Genomic DNA, 14,281 nt, shown 5'->3' with positions numbered 1-14,281 from the left:
GCCTCCTGAGTAGCTGGATCTATAGATGCACACAACCACATCCAGCTAATTAATTTTTAAATGTTTTGTAGAAACAGGGTGTCACTCTGTTGCCCATGCTGGTCTCAAACTCCTGGCTCAAGCAATCCTCCCACCTTGACCTCCCAAAGCGCTTGGATTACAGGCATGAGCCACCATGCCCGGCCTGGGGGATTCTACTATTGGCTCAGTAATGCCAACACTGGCCATCAGGAATGAACTTTTATCCAACTGTTAATTCTCCCTCAAGTCCCAACATCCCAATTTAAACTCTTTCGCATGAAATCTTTCTCTACAATGTACTATAGACCTCCTCCTCCTTCTCCCCCAGAATAAAGAGATGAAACAGGACTGAAACCTTTTTTAATTTTTTTTTTCTGAGAGCCAATGTGGATACCGGGAGGTGCAGGGATCCTGGACAAAGCCTAGGTGTGAACCACAGACCCTCCACCACCTCCCTGTGTGGTCTTGGCAGGTCATGTTCTTTCTCAGTGTTGAAGTTCTACTCTGTAGAGGACAATGACCTTGCACAGGTGACAGAGCTCTTGCAGACACCACATATGTATGTGGAACACGGCAGGCAGATGCCCACCATGTAAAGGATGACAGAGCTGTTTTCTCGATTATTCAAGATGCACACTGTGAGTCCAGGTCCGGTGGTTCATGTCAGTAATCCCAGCACTTTAGGAGGCCAAGGCGGATGCATCACTTGAGGTCAGGAGTTCAAGACCAGGCTGGCCAACATAGTGAAATCCCATCTCTACTAAAAATACAAAAATTAGCCAGGCATGTGGTGCCTGCCTGTAATTCCAGCTACTCATGAGGCTGAGGCACGAGAATCACTTGAACTGGGGAAGTGGAGGTTGCAGTGAGCTGAGATTGCAGCACTGCACTCCAGCCTGGGTGACAGAGCAAGACTCTGAAAAAAAAAAAAAAAGACTTATACCATGAACATCAATCACTGTCCTATAACTTCTTGCTACCTATCTATCTCCAAAGTCAGGATCATCCAGAAAGCTGAGTTGGTCATCGTGTAAACTTCCTGACTATACTGCTTGGGAAGTCTCCTTCCTGCAAGACAACCCAGAGAGAATATAAAAACCTGGAGGGGCTGGGTGCAAGGACTCACACCTGTAATCCCAGCACTTTGGGATGCTGAGGAGGGCAGATCATGAGGTCAAGAGATTGAGACCATCTTGGCCAACATAGTGAAATTCCATCTCTATTAAAAATGCAAAAATTAGCTAGGTGTGGTGGCGCATGCCTGTAGTCCCAGCTACTCTGGAGGTTGTGGGAGGAGAATCGCTAGAACCTGGGAGGCAGAGGTTGGAGTGAGCTGAGATAGCCCCACATACTCCAACCTGGCAACTGAGTAAGACTCCGTCTCTCACACACAAATAAAAAAACACCTGGGGGAAAAGAAACAAGTTTTGATTGATCCCCCTTGCTTCCACTAAGGTACCAGAAGGAACCCCTAGAGCAAAGCCCCTGGCCAGCTGTGATAGAATCAGGAGAGTGCTGGGTCCAGTTGGGCCTGCCTTGAATGTGAGATGTATAGTCTCAAAGCTCAGTATGCCTGCTGCAGAGCCCATGAGACCCGGGTTCAAATCCCAGCACCACCACTTACCAGCTATATAACCTGGGGCAAATTATTCAACCTCTCTGAGTCTTCGTTTTAAAAAAAAAAACTTATTTATTTATTATTAATACTATTAATTGAGACAGAGTCTTACAATGTTGCCCAGGCTGGTCTCAAGCTCCTGGGCTCAAGTGATCCTTCCACCTTGGCCTTCCAAAGTGCTAGGATTATAGGCATAAGCTACCATGACCAGCCTCTCTGAGCCTTCATTTCCCAAACTATGACATTTGGATAGTAATGGCATCTGTTTCATAGAATTGCAAAGATAAACGACGCCAGGCATCTCCCTCTTTCCTTAGATTGCAGCCTTCATTCCCATTGCTACTTAGCCTCTTGCTCTAGGTAACAAGAGTAATGACAGCCCTGGGGCACTTGTAACTTGGCAAGCCCCACTCAGTTACTAGATGAAAGTCCAATGAACCATCTCACTCTCAGTCTTGGAAACCACAGCCCAAAAGAATCATTCATCCATAGTCGCCCACAGCAGGAACTAGAGCAGGGGAGATAGGGCGGACCTATGACTCCATCCTCCCACCTGGTGAAGTCCTAGGAGGGCAGACAGGCAGGCGGGCAGGCAGACCTGATGCAGGCCTGCATTGGTGGTGGCTGGTCCCTGGGGGTTAAGACTGTGGGTAGAAGTTAGGAGGGGGAGGCTTAAGCAAAACTGCACACAGTTTAGTTTTTTGCTGTCTGTGTCCTAAAGGGAGTAGGTGTAGGGGGACTGATGACCTTTTATTATAAATAAGATTCAAACGCGGCAAAAAGAGGGCATCTCTAAGGATGGAGAGGAGAAAAAAGGAGGGAGAGGAAGAAAAAGGAAAAGAGAAGGAATAAAGAGGACAGAGAAATTGGGGGGAAAGACAGGGATATAATAGAGGGAGAAGGAAAGAGGAGGGGCAGGGAATGCAGTGGAGAGTGGAGGGGCAAGAGGAGAGACAGAATGTGGGGCATGATGGACACTCACAGGGAAAGGAAGCAAGAAGAAAGGCTCAGTGCTTCCTAAAGGGAACTGCTGAACATAAAAACGTACAGGCAGTACAGGAGTGGGATGAGTCTGCCAGAAATAGAGCTGGCAAGGTTTGAGCCTCAGCAAAGGGGACCACACAGCTCAGGGTGGTAAGCTCCAAGCCCCAGGATGGGGGCCACACTTTCAAGACCTCCTTCTCCAGTTACCCTGTGGCAGCCTCCCTAGGGCCTGGAGCTGTCCAGATGCCTGGTGCTAAAATGTCTGGCTGATCACCGGCTTCTCAGACAGAGGCTTGCAGTCATCCTGAAACTACTTGCTAAGCACCCACTGTATGCCAGACAATATTCCAAGCACTGCAGAAGTCAGCAGTGAATAAAACAAACAAGAATACCTGTCCTGATAAAGTTTATTTTAGTGGAGAAAATAAGACACACAGTAGTGTGTCAGTAAAGTCCTATGGAGAAAAAACAATCAGGAAATGAGAACGAGGAGTTTAGCACCTGCATCCCAAACAGTGGTCACATGCAGTTCCCACAGAGGTGACACAGTGTCAGAGGGCACCCGGACGGGGAAATGACCCCCACACACAGGCTATGCTGACTCTGGCTCACGGCCACAGACACTCGCAGCTGGGTGACCTGTCAGAGGCCAGACCCCAGCCCCAGCCCCAGGAAGGTGCCCATCCTCTCTCTGATGGCCTCTCAGTCCTCTGCCCTCAGACCATCTGGGCCTCTGCTGTGCAAGAGAAACACGTTTCCACCCTGTGTGTCCTGTGCCAGCTCAGGTCTGGATGAGTTGAGACACGGCGCTCTGCTGTGTCACTGAGTCAACTCAGGCAACCCACTTCCTCATTCAGGCTTCAGTCTTCTTGCCTATAAAACAGGGCCAATGATCCCTGCCTAGCAAACAGTGAGTACCGGAGAGGCTGGTGGCTGTATAAGTGCTTACTGCTTTATCCTTCTCCCTGCAAGTATGTTCCTGAAGAGCACCAGCCTTGGGGTCCACAAAAGCCCAGAGACAGCAGGGGCTGAGATCCAAATCTCAGTGGGTCCCTCAGTGTCAGTCACTGGACCCTTGTCCTGGAGACACTGGGGACAAGAAAGGCCCAAGGGCAGAAAGCCTGGGAAACTACACTCTACTTGCCTCTGGGGGATTCACAATGCTCACTGCCCAGCCCAGGCTCTGGGAACATATACTCCAAGAACTGTGTTTCAATCCTTTGGCCATGAAACTCACTCTCTTCCTCTCCTTTTTGGAGAAACACCTATCATCATCCGGAAGGCACCCTGGGAAGTGCTGGGCTGCGATTTGTGAGGAACTTGAGAATCCCTGTCCCAAAGAGACAATGGTGAAGGTTTATGGGGCTCTGTACCTTCAGCTTTTAGTGTGTGCTATTGCGTAACAAGTGCTTAATAAGCATTTGATGGGTGAGTGGGTGGATGAACGCATGGATGGATAGACAGATGAATATCTTGTTCTACTCACTTCAAATGGTAAGAATCACAGGGAGGAAGGTGAAAGTGATTCAAGCCCCAAGGACTCAGGGCAGAATCATTCAGAGCCCCTCTAGACCATCAGTTTGGCTGGAGAACAGATGGAACTTATTCATTCGCTGATTCATTCACACAGCACACAGTGGTAAGAGCAGCATTAGAGATTAGCACGGGAAACCACAGGAACAACCATGAGGGGACAATTAACTAAATGTGGGGGTGCCGGCGGCCAGGGATGGCTTCCTGGAGGTGAGCCTGAAGGGCCCTTTGGGGGAACCCAGCTCAAGGGCTCCAGCCCTCATGCAATTTTTTTCCAGCCACAAGAGTCATGCTTAGGGCTTCTTGGACTGCATAGGCAGCTTCAATCTGATGATTGTGGTCCCCTGGCCTCAACAGAATCCATCTTGGAGCCCCCTTTTAACCCCAAACCCCCATTCCTCCTTGCTGTCAGCTGCTTGTGAGCCTTCTCACATCCAGAGAATGTATCAGCATTCTGCAGACCGAAAAGACCCAAAGGAACAAGGCTCCAATGGCAAAATTCCAACTAGAATGACAAATAAATGGGGAGCTGTGTGAAAGCAAGGGAGTTTTGCCCAACACCCCCCACCTCCCAAGCCTTCCTCAGGCACCTCAGACCAGCCACTCACCTCCATCCTCCCAGCACCACCTGCGACCAGCCCCTTGCCCCCTGCAAACTGGAGCATGACTGGATCTTGAGATGGGGGAAAATGCTTCATCATGTTCTGCTTCTTCATGCAAAACCAGAAACTCCCTCCCCCTCTTCCCTCCTCCCCAGCGCACTCTCCTTCCAGTACAACGTGGTTAAAGGGACAGCGCCATCACTTTCTCAGCTCTGAGGGTATGCTTAGAACCAGGGGGCTGGGAAGGAGACAGATAGTAAAGAGAAAGGAACTGGTAGAGCTCTTTCCTGGGGGATCTGTCTGTTCTGTCCTGGGGATCCTGGAGCAGGAAAGCCGGGTAAAGTAGGGGTGTAGTGGGGATTGAGATACTGCCTGCGGGAGGTTTGGAGTGGGAGCAGCAGTCTACAAACTCTCAAGGGGGTCTCAAGGCTCCTGACATCCCCAGGGGTCCTTCTGCAGGGGTACCTATGCAGAAGGAGGAGAGCCCAAATGTGCGTGGGAGAACATCACAGAAAACAGGGAACCGGACCCCTACGGGAACTCAAGGGAGAGGTCCCTAGCTCACTGTGTGACCCTGCTGAATCACTCACTTCCCCTCTCAGGTCCCCAAAGCACAGTGTGCCTCCCTCCACTCCCGTAAAGGTAAAAGCGGAGGTTAAACTCCCCGCACCAGAGAACAGCCCCTGTCCCCGGTGCTGAAGCGCCAGCCGCAGCAGCCACCCCCACTCTCAAGGCATAAAACAAGAGCCAAAACCAATAAAGAGCCAAATGTCACGGCCGTTGCAGGTCCCCCTTAATCCCGGGGACCCCTTTTCCTACCTAACATCCTATTGGGATGAGGGACTTGGGTACCCAGAAAGCATCCCACCACTTTTCTGGAAGTGAGAAGGGATGCCGACTCAGCTGCTTGCTTGTCTGCCATGGGGGTGGGGGAAGAGAGGACAAGTTGAGGCTGAGAAGATGCGGAGGGGGAAGGAGGAAGGAGGACTTCCTAGTGGTGGGAGAACGGCAAGATGTGGGTCCCCGTCCCCAATTCCCCCAGAGACCCCTCAAAGTGGAACTTCCTGGGGCAGTCGGGGGTCAGGAGTTGTAGCTTGTCTCTGGGGCAAGACCCCTTCGTTTCACAGATGGAAAAGCAAGGGTGGAAGGACACAGCTTGCCAAGGTCATTCAGCCAGCAAACTGCCTAGCTGACCCCAGTGTGCAGAACCTGGCTCAGCTGACTTCCAGCACACCCATCATTCCCCCCCACCCCACACAGGGGCTCTCTCAGCTTCATGCCCAAGCCCCCCTACAGTATCCCCACTCCAGGTTCTCTGCCCTTCAAACTCAGCCCAGGTTCCTTCTGCCTGCCTATTCAGGGGACCCTCTGTCCGCTTTGCTGAGGGTCCGTCCCCTTTACTGGGGCTGGCAGCAGAGTCTCCCGTCTCCTCTCTTGAGAGCCACTGTAGACTTTTTAAAGAAGGCTTTGCCCTACCCAACCCACCCATCCGGGCGTTCCCTCTCGCCATCCTCTGCAGTGTCTCCCATACCCCAATTCAGGGTAGCCTTGCTATTCTCCCTAACTCCAGGCCTCCCTTCCTCTATTCCGGAGTTGGCCGTGGAGCTTCCTGAGCGCTCTCCAAGTGGCTCCTCTCCATTAGGAGAACATTGTACCTCCCCCAGTCAGGGGTCTCCTGTCTCCGTTCTATGGACCGTCCACGCCCCCATTCAGGACTGCTTTGCTCCCTCTTCTATTCCGCGTCTGGCTGCACCCCCTTCCCTGAAGGCCTCTCTAACTATTCGGAAAGCCTTGTGTCTTCTCTTACACAGGGATCCCCTCATCCTAATGACTGCAATCTTCCATTGCCCCATTCCGAGGGCACTCTGCCCCTATTCCCATCAGGTCTCCTTGTCCTCTCACTGTTCCAGGTCCCCTTTCTTATTCCGAACACACTCTCAGGATCTTCGGACGCGCACCCGGGGGTCCTCACAGGCCCACTCCGGGAGTCCTCTGCCCGCTGCCCCGACCTCGGGGGTCTCCTCTGACGCAGAGTCGATTCCCTTTTCCTCCTCAGTCCCCTGCCCCGCCCCTCTCACTGCGGCGGAGCGGGTCGGCCGGGGGCCCGCAGGGGAGGAGGCGGAGAAGGCGGGGCCCTCCTCCCCACCCCCTCACTGCCAAGGGGTTGGACCCGGCCGCGGTGGCTATAAAAGGGCCGGCGCCCCGGTGCTGCCGCAGTGCCTCCCGTCCCGCCCCGGCCCCGCGCACCTGCTCTGGCCATGATGAGCTTCGGCGGCGCGGACGCGCTGCTGGGCGCCCCGTTCGCGCCGCTGCACGGCGGCGGCAGCCTCCACTACGCGCTGGCCCGAAAGGGCGGCGCCGGCGGGACGCGTTCAGCCGCCGGCTCCTCCAGCGGCTTCCACTCGTGGACGCGGACGTCTGTGAGCTCCGTGTCCGCCTCGCCCAGCCGCTTCCGCGGCGCAGGCGCCGCCTCGAGCACCGACTCGCTGGACACGCTGAGCAACGGGCCGGAGGGCTGCGTGGTGGCGGCGGCCGCGGCGCGCAGTGAGAAGGAGCAGCTGCAGGCGCTGAACGACCGCTTCGCGGGCTACATCGACAAGGTGCGGCAGCTGGAGGCACACAACCGCAGCCTGGAGGGCGAGGCCGCGGCGCTGCGGCAGCAGCAGGCAGGCCGCGCCGCAATGGGCGAGCTGTACGAGCGCGAGGTCCGCGAAATGCGCGGCGCGGTGCTGCGCCTGGGCGCGGCGCGCGGTCAGCTGCGCCTGGAGCAGGAGCACCTGCTTGAGGACATCGCGCACGTGCGCCAGCGCCTAGACGACGAGGCCAGGCAGCGCGAGGAGGCCGAAGCGGCGGCCCGCGCGCTCGCGCGCTTCGCGCAGGAGGCAGATGCGGCGCGCGTGGAACTGCAGAAGAAGGCGCAGGCGCTGCAAGAGGAGTGTGGCTACCTGCGGCGCCACCACCAGGAGGAGGTGGGCGAGCTGCTCGGCCAGATCCAGGGCTGCGGCGCCGCGCAGGCGCAGGTACAGGCCGAGGCGCGCGACGCCCTCAAGTGCGACGTGACGTCGGCGCTGCGCGAGATCCGCGCGCAGCTTGAAGGCCACGCGGTGCAAAGCACGCTGCAGTCCGAGGAGTGGTTCCGAGGTGCGCAGGCGCTCGGGGGGTGGGAAGGGGCACCCCCGCTGACCCCGCAGCGAGCGTCGGGGCGGTGTGACCCGAGGGGCGGCTGCAGGATTGCGTATAGAGTCGTGCACTGCTCAACTTCTCTCTGCGAAGTCCTTACCCCTAGTTAAATCGCGGTTTTACTCTGGGTCTCTTGTGGGATGCCCCAACTCTGGGTTGTCCTTCGGTTGCCGGTTTCCAGGTTCTTTATGGCTGTACTTTAACTTTGGGCCCCCCACTGCTCTCTACCCCAAGCTTGGGCGACCCCACGCTGAGGTCCCTCCCCTGTCAAGAACAAAGCAAGTTTCCTCTATCGCTCCAAAGTGGTGCAGGATTCCGTTCTGCAAGCGCCAGAGACTCTTAGCCCTTATAAGTAAGAAGCCTTCCCCGCAACGCTGCGGTCCCCTCTCCTGCACCCTGCAGGGAACCCTATTCCTCTCACCCCTACCAGGCTCCTCCCTTCTACCTGCTCAGTGCTTAACCTCCTTACTTTCATCTTCCACGTGGGGTGGAGCAGGGCCTTTTCGCATCCTTTTTTCCTAGGGGGAACCATTACCACAATCAATTGCCTGTGGCCGAAGTGGCAGGTGGGCCCTTTCATGTTTTAATGTCCCCTTTCTCCTTTAGGAAAGCTGGGAGCCTCCCAAGTCTGCCCCTCCCCCAACTCCTTGCAGCCCTGAGTCAGCTAGATTGCACTGCCTGAGGCTGTGCCCGGCGGCTGCTGGGTGACCTTGATCAACACTTGCCCTCTCTGATTCTCATTTCTTGTTGAGTTGAAAGAGTAGGGTATACCAACTGGGCTGCTTAATCCGGGGAGTTCCTTGATCTCTCACGAAACTGTTTATAAAACTTTGCATTGTTTTTGGGAGACAGGGCAGAGACTTCAATGATTTTCAAATAGGTCTGTGATCTACAATAGTTGAGAATCCCTAACCACCTTGATGGTTTCTAAGTCTTTGCCAGCACTAGCAGGGAAAGCCAGGCAAGCTGGGGTTTGGATGCTTAGCTTTTTCTGTTCATTTTCCACTCCTCTGCAGAGCAGAACCTTACCATCCCCTCCTCCATCCCCGCAGCAAGGCTCCGCCCTGCGCAAACCTCTTTTGGGTTTGCCAGTCATAGGGGCAGGCGTCCCAGGATATTTTTTTTTTTTTTCGTAATTTTAGTACAGACAGGGTTTCTCCATGTTAGTCAGGCTGGTCTCGAACTCCCTACCTCAGGTGATCTGTCTGCCTCAGCCTCCCAAAGTGCTGGAATTACCGACGTGAGCCACGGCACCTGGCCTAATCCCAGGATTTTACTGGCCTACTCAGCTGGCTTCCTTCTTCCTCCCTCCCCACCAAGACTTATGGCCTGGGTGCCACTTATCTGGGGATTTAGGATGTTCACTTTCAGGAGCTAGAGGCCAGTCTCCAGACCTCCACTGCCCCTGGAAGGTTTCCTGGGAACCAGGAGCTGGTTGTTGGCAGGGACCAGGGTGTGGCTGCCATTGCTTAAGGGTGATTCGCAGCTAGGTGGAGAAAGGGACAGAAAGGTTATCACCCAGGCCTCAGGCTCTGCAGTGACCTTGGACTCTTCACGTAAACTTGTAAGGAAGGGACCATGGCTAGAGGTGACCTGATTGCTCGTGGTACCCTCCTGCCTCCTAAAGGTTACAAGCTCATTAACATGTTCAGCCACAAGCCTCCAGCCTCCAACTCAGTGTTAAGCCCCATGGGCCAGGTATCACATCTGAACCCCCAACACTGCCAGGCCCTTGCTAGGAAGCTGGAACCCCCAACACTGCCAGGCCCTTGCTAGGAAGCTGGACCAGGCATTAGGACCTGGGTTTCCTCTGCCCTGCCCAGTTTTTGGATCCCACACTGGGGGAGACAGAGCCTGATCTTGGGGATTTGAGTCCCAGCTCTGCCACTCACTGGCTGGGTGGCCTTGGGGAGTAGTCATTTGCCTTTATCTCACAGGACAGAGCGAGTCAAGCATCCAGGATGGTACCTGGTACCCAGCAGGCCAATCCATGTGTGTCACCTTCAAAGTCCGGACGTTAGAACCCAAATCCAGGTGTGTCTAACCCTGTGCCCTACTCTCTTCTCCCCCAGTGAGGCTGGACCGACTGTCAGAGGCAGCCAAGGTAAATACAGACGCCATGCGCTCAGCGCAGGAGGAGATAACTGAGTACCGGCGTCAGCTGCAGGCCAGGACTACAGAGCTGGAGGCACTGAAGAGCACCAAGGACTCCCTGGAGAGGCAGCGCTCTGAGCTGGAGGACCGTCATCAGGCCGACATTGCCTCCTACCAGGTGGGCAGGGGCAAGGCAGATGGTCACACTGCCTTACCTGATTGGGTAACCCTGGACAAGTGACTGCCCCTCACCAAGTAGGGTTGTAGTGGTTAAGACTGTAGCCCTTGGAGTCAGACATATCAGCACTTTCCAGCTGCGTGAGCCTAGGAAAGTTATCTAATTCTCTGAATCCAAATTCCTTTCCAGCAATGAAAAAATAATAATAAGCCTGCCTTGCAGAGCTGGAAAGATTAAAGAGATAGACTTTTATTTATTTATATATTTATTTTGAGATGGAGTCTCACTCTGTTGCCCAGTCTGGAGTGCAGTGGCATGATCTCAGCTCACTGCAACCTCTACCTCCTGGGCTTAAGAGATTCTTGTGCCTCAGCTTCCCAAGTAGCTGGGACTACAGGCGTGTGCCACCACACATGGCTGATTTTTGTATTTTTAGTACAGATGGCGTTTCACCACGTTGGCTAGAAACTCCTGAGCGCAGGCAGTCCTCCTGCCTTGGCCTCCCAAAGTGCTGGGATTACTGGTGAGCCACTACACCTGGCCTCAAGAGATAGACTTTAAATGAGATTAGTGTACTTGTAAATGAGCTTGGCATGGTGTTCGACATTCGATTCTTTCTAGATTTTAATCCCAGCTCTGCCACTCACTAGCTCGGTCTTGGTCACAATGGACATTTCGTAAACAGCAACCAGTGTCTTTGGGTGGCCAGGGGAAGGCCTTGGCAGATTCCTCCTTTTAAAGATAACTGGTGGCCAGGCATGGTGGCTCATGCCTGTAATCCCAGCACTTTGAGAGGCCAAGGCAGGCAGATCACTTCAGGTTGGGAGTTTGAGAACAGGCTGGCCAATACGGTGAAACCCTATGTTTACTAAAAATATAAAAATCAGCCAAGCGTGATGGCTCACACCTGTAATCCCAGCTACTAGGGAGGCTGAGAAAGGAGAATCACTTGAACCCAGTGGCAGAGGTTGCAATGAGCCGAGATCATGCCACTGCACTCCAGGCTGGGTGACAAAAATAAATAAATAAAAAATACAAAAATACAAAAAAAATTAGTTGAGTGTGGTAGCATGTGCCTGTAGTCCCAGCTACTCAGGAGGCTGAGGCATGATAATCTCTCGTGCCCAGGAGTCAGGGGTTTCAGTGAGCCTAGATGGTGCCACTGCACTCCATCCTGGGCAACAGAGTAACAGTCTGTCTCAAAAAGTAGAAAATAAAAATAAAGACAACTGGTGAGAGAAAGTACCACTTTCTAAGAACTTAGCATGCAAGTAATATATAATATATAGTGATTATAGAATAATTAGAAAATCGAGAAAAAAGAGGAGACGATAAAATTAGCCATAATAACTCACATTAAACAGTGGCTACAGTGGGCCTGGGGTTGGGCGAGAAATTTCAAGTCTCCCCAAATCCCAGGACCAAGTTTCAAGTTTGAATGTGCTTCTGAGTGTCGTCTCAGTCATCAGTACTTACCAGACCCTGACAATGTGGCGGACACTGCGGCTCACTGAGGAAAGGCAGGAGCAAAAGCAGACAAGGCCCTGCTCCCACTGTGCTGCTTTTTTTTTTTTCTTCTTTTTTGAGACACAGTCTTGCTCTGTAGCCCAGGCCAGAGTGCAGCGGCGAGATCATAGCTCACTGCAGCCTTGAACTCCTGGGCTCAAGTGATCCTCCTGCCTCAGCCTCCTGAGCAGCTGGGACTACAGGTGTACATTACCATGCCCAGCTAATTATTTAATTTTTTTCTAGAGATGAAGTCTCACTGTGTTCCCCAGGCTGGTCTCAAACTCCTGGGCTGAAGCCATCCTCCTGCCTTGGCCTCCCAAAATGCTGAAATTACAGGTGTGAACCACCAGAGTCTTGCCATGTTGCCCAGGCTGGAGTACAGTGGTGCGATCTCAGCTCACTGTAACCTCCACCTCCTGAGTTCAAGCAATTCTGCCCTCAGCCTCTCAAGTAGCTGGGATTACAGGCATGCGCCACCACACTCAGCACATTTTTGTATTTTTAGTAAAGACAGGGCTTCACCATGTTGGCCAGGCTAGTCTCGAACTCTTGAACTCAAGTGATCCGCCCGCCTCACCTTCCCAAAGTGTTGGGAATACAGGCATGAGCCACCACTCCCATCCTCACTGAGCATTTTCTAAGTTCAAGATCTCCAAAAGTTCTCCCATTATCCTGCCAACCAAACCAGCAATAACCACTGTTGACGTCTGATGAATTTCATTCCAGACCTTTCCCAGGCCAAGGTCATTATTCAGCAGGATTTTTGCTCCAGATTGTTTCATGTCAACTACTGAGGACCTTACAGCTCTGACACAGTAGGGGTTGGCCCCAGCGAGCCTGGCTGGATGGGCCTGCTCTGGGGTTGCACAGCCCACCGCAGCTTTCCTGGTACTGAGGGTCAGGCTCTGGCTGGCATGTGACATGTAGCACTTCTCCTCCCCAGGAAGCCATTCAGCAGCTGGACGCTGAGCTGAGGAACACCAAGTGGGAGATGGCAGCCCAGCTGCGAGAATACCAGGACCTGCTCAATGTCAAGATGGCTCTGGATATAGAGATAGCCGCTTACAGGTGAGGTGCACAGGGGCCGTCACATGGTGGAGAAACCTTGTGTTCCTACCAGATGCTAAGCCTTGGGTTTCAAACCCCTGTTTAGGCAGCCTACCCGTCTTAGGGACAAAAGTCTTTTAAAATTGCGGCAAAATAGACATAATATAAAATTTGCAATTGAACCAATTTATTTTATTTATTTATTTATTTATTTTTAAGATGCAGTCTTGCTCTGTTGCCAGGCTGGAGTGCAGTGGCGTAATCTCAGCTCACTGCAACCTCCGCCTCCCAGGTTCAAGTGATTCTCCTGCCTCAGCCTCCTGAGTAGCTGGGATTACAGGCGCGTGCCACCACACCTGGCTAATTTTTATATTTTAGTAGCTACAGGGTTTCACCATGTCAGCCAGACTGGTCTCAAACTTTTGACCTTGTGATCTGCCTGCCTCGGTCTCCCAAAGTGCTGGGATAACTGGAGTTAGCCACCATGCCTGGCCTATTTATTTTTTTGAGACAGAGTCTTACTGTGTTGCCCAGGCTGGAGTGCAGTGGTATGATCTCTGCTCATTGCAACCTCTCCTTCCCAGGTTCAAGTGATTCCTGTGCCTCAGTCTCCTGAGAAGTTAGGATTACAGGTGCCTGCCATCACACCTGACTTATTTTTATATATTCTTTTAGTGGAAACGGGGTTTCACCATGTTGGCCAGGCTGGTCTCGAACTCATGGTCTCAAGCCATCTGCCCACCTCAGCCTCCCAAAATGTTGGGATTGCAGGCGTGAGCCACCACGCCCAGCCCCATTTAACCATTTTGAGTAGATGGTTCCGCGATATTAAGTACATCGATGTTACTGTGCAGCCATCACCATCGTCTGTCTCCGGAACTGTTTTCATCATCCCAAACTGAAACTCCATACCCGTGAAACCGTCATTATCATTCTCTCCTTCCCTCAGCCCCTGGCAGCCACTGTTTTACTTTGTGAGAAACATGAGTCTTTTTTTTTTTTTGAGATGGAGTCTCACTGTCGCCCAGGCTGGAGTGCAGCAGCACAATCTCGGCTCACTGCAAACTCTCTCTCCTGGGTTCAAGTGATTCTCCTGCCTGAGCCTCCCGAGTAGCTGGGATTACAGACGCACGCCACCACACTCGGCTAATTTTTGTATTCTTTGTAAAGACCAGGTTTCACCATGTTAGCCAAGCTGGTCTTCAGCTCCTAACCTTGGGTGGTCTACCCACTGCGGCCTCCCAAAGTGCTGGGATTACAGGTGTGAACCACTGAGCCCAGCCAATGAGTCTTGAGAGTGACTTTCATTCTGAATGATTTAGAAGGGTGGAAGTTCCTCATCCCCTCTCCAAATCCAGCCAGTCAGAGGCCTGCTTTGGAGGCAAAAGAGGTGCTTGAGTTGTTAGGGGCCTTTAAAACTCTATCCTTTAGAGTTTGTTTGCTCTGCTCCCTGTAACTTCTGCCTCCTGAGTTCAAGTGATTCTCCTGCCTCAGCCTCCCAAGTAGCTGGGATTA

At 52.9% G+C, this 14,281-nt stretch overlaps 1 protein-coding gene across 4 annotated transcripts in view; it reads left to right on the top strand.

Moving 5' to 3' along the window:
• Nucleotides 1–6,948: 6,948 nt before the first annotated feature.
• NEFH (neurofilament heavy) overlaps nt 6,949–14,281 on the top strand; it is an 11,354-nt gene continuing 4,021 nt past the window's right edge. For all 4 annotated transcript variants that reach the window (XM_017499672.2, XM_017499671.2, XM_017499670.2 and 1 more), the window contains exons 1-3: nt 6,949–7,899; nt 10,011–10,210; nt 12,663–12,787. In XM_017499672.2, coding sequence (XP_017355161.1) covers nt 7,017–7,899; nt 10,011–10,210; nt 12,663–12,787 — 1,208 coding nt within the window. In that variant the 5' untranslated portion in view covers nt 6,949–7,016. The remainder of the gene's footprint in view (nt 7,900–10,010; nt 10,211–12,662; nt 12,788–14,281) is intronic.

The sequence above is a fragment of the Cebus imitator genome, unplaced genomic scaffold (assembly GCF_001604975.1).
Source record: "Cebus imitator isolate Cc_AM_T3 unplaced genomic scaffold, Cebus_imitator-1.0 Scaffold258, whole genome shotgun sequence".
NCBI classification, from domain to species: domain Eukaryota; kingdom Metazoa; phylum Chordata; class Mammalia; order Primates; family Cebidae; genus Cebus; species Cebus imitator.
Note: the sequence above shows the minus strand (reverse complement) of the source record. Positions and strands in the feature narration are given on the sequence as shown.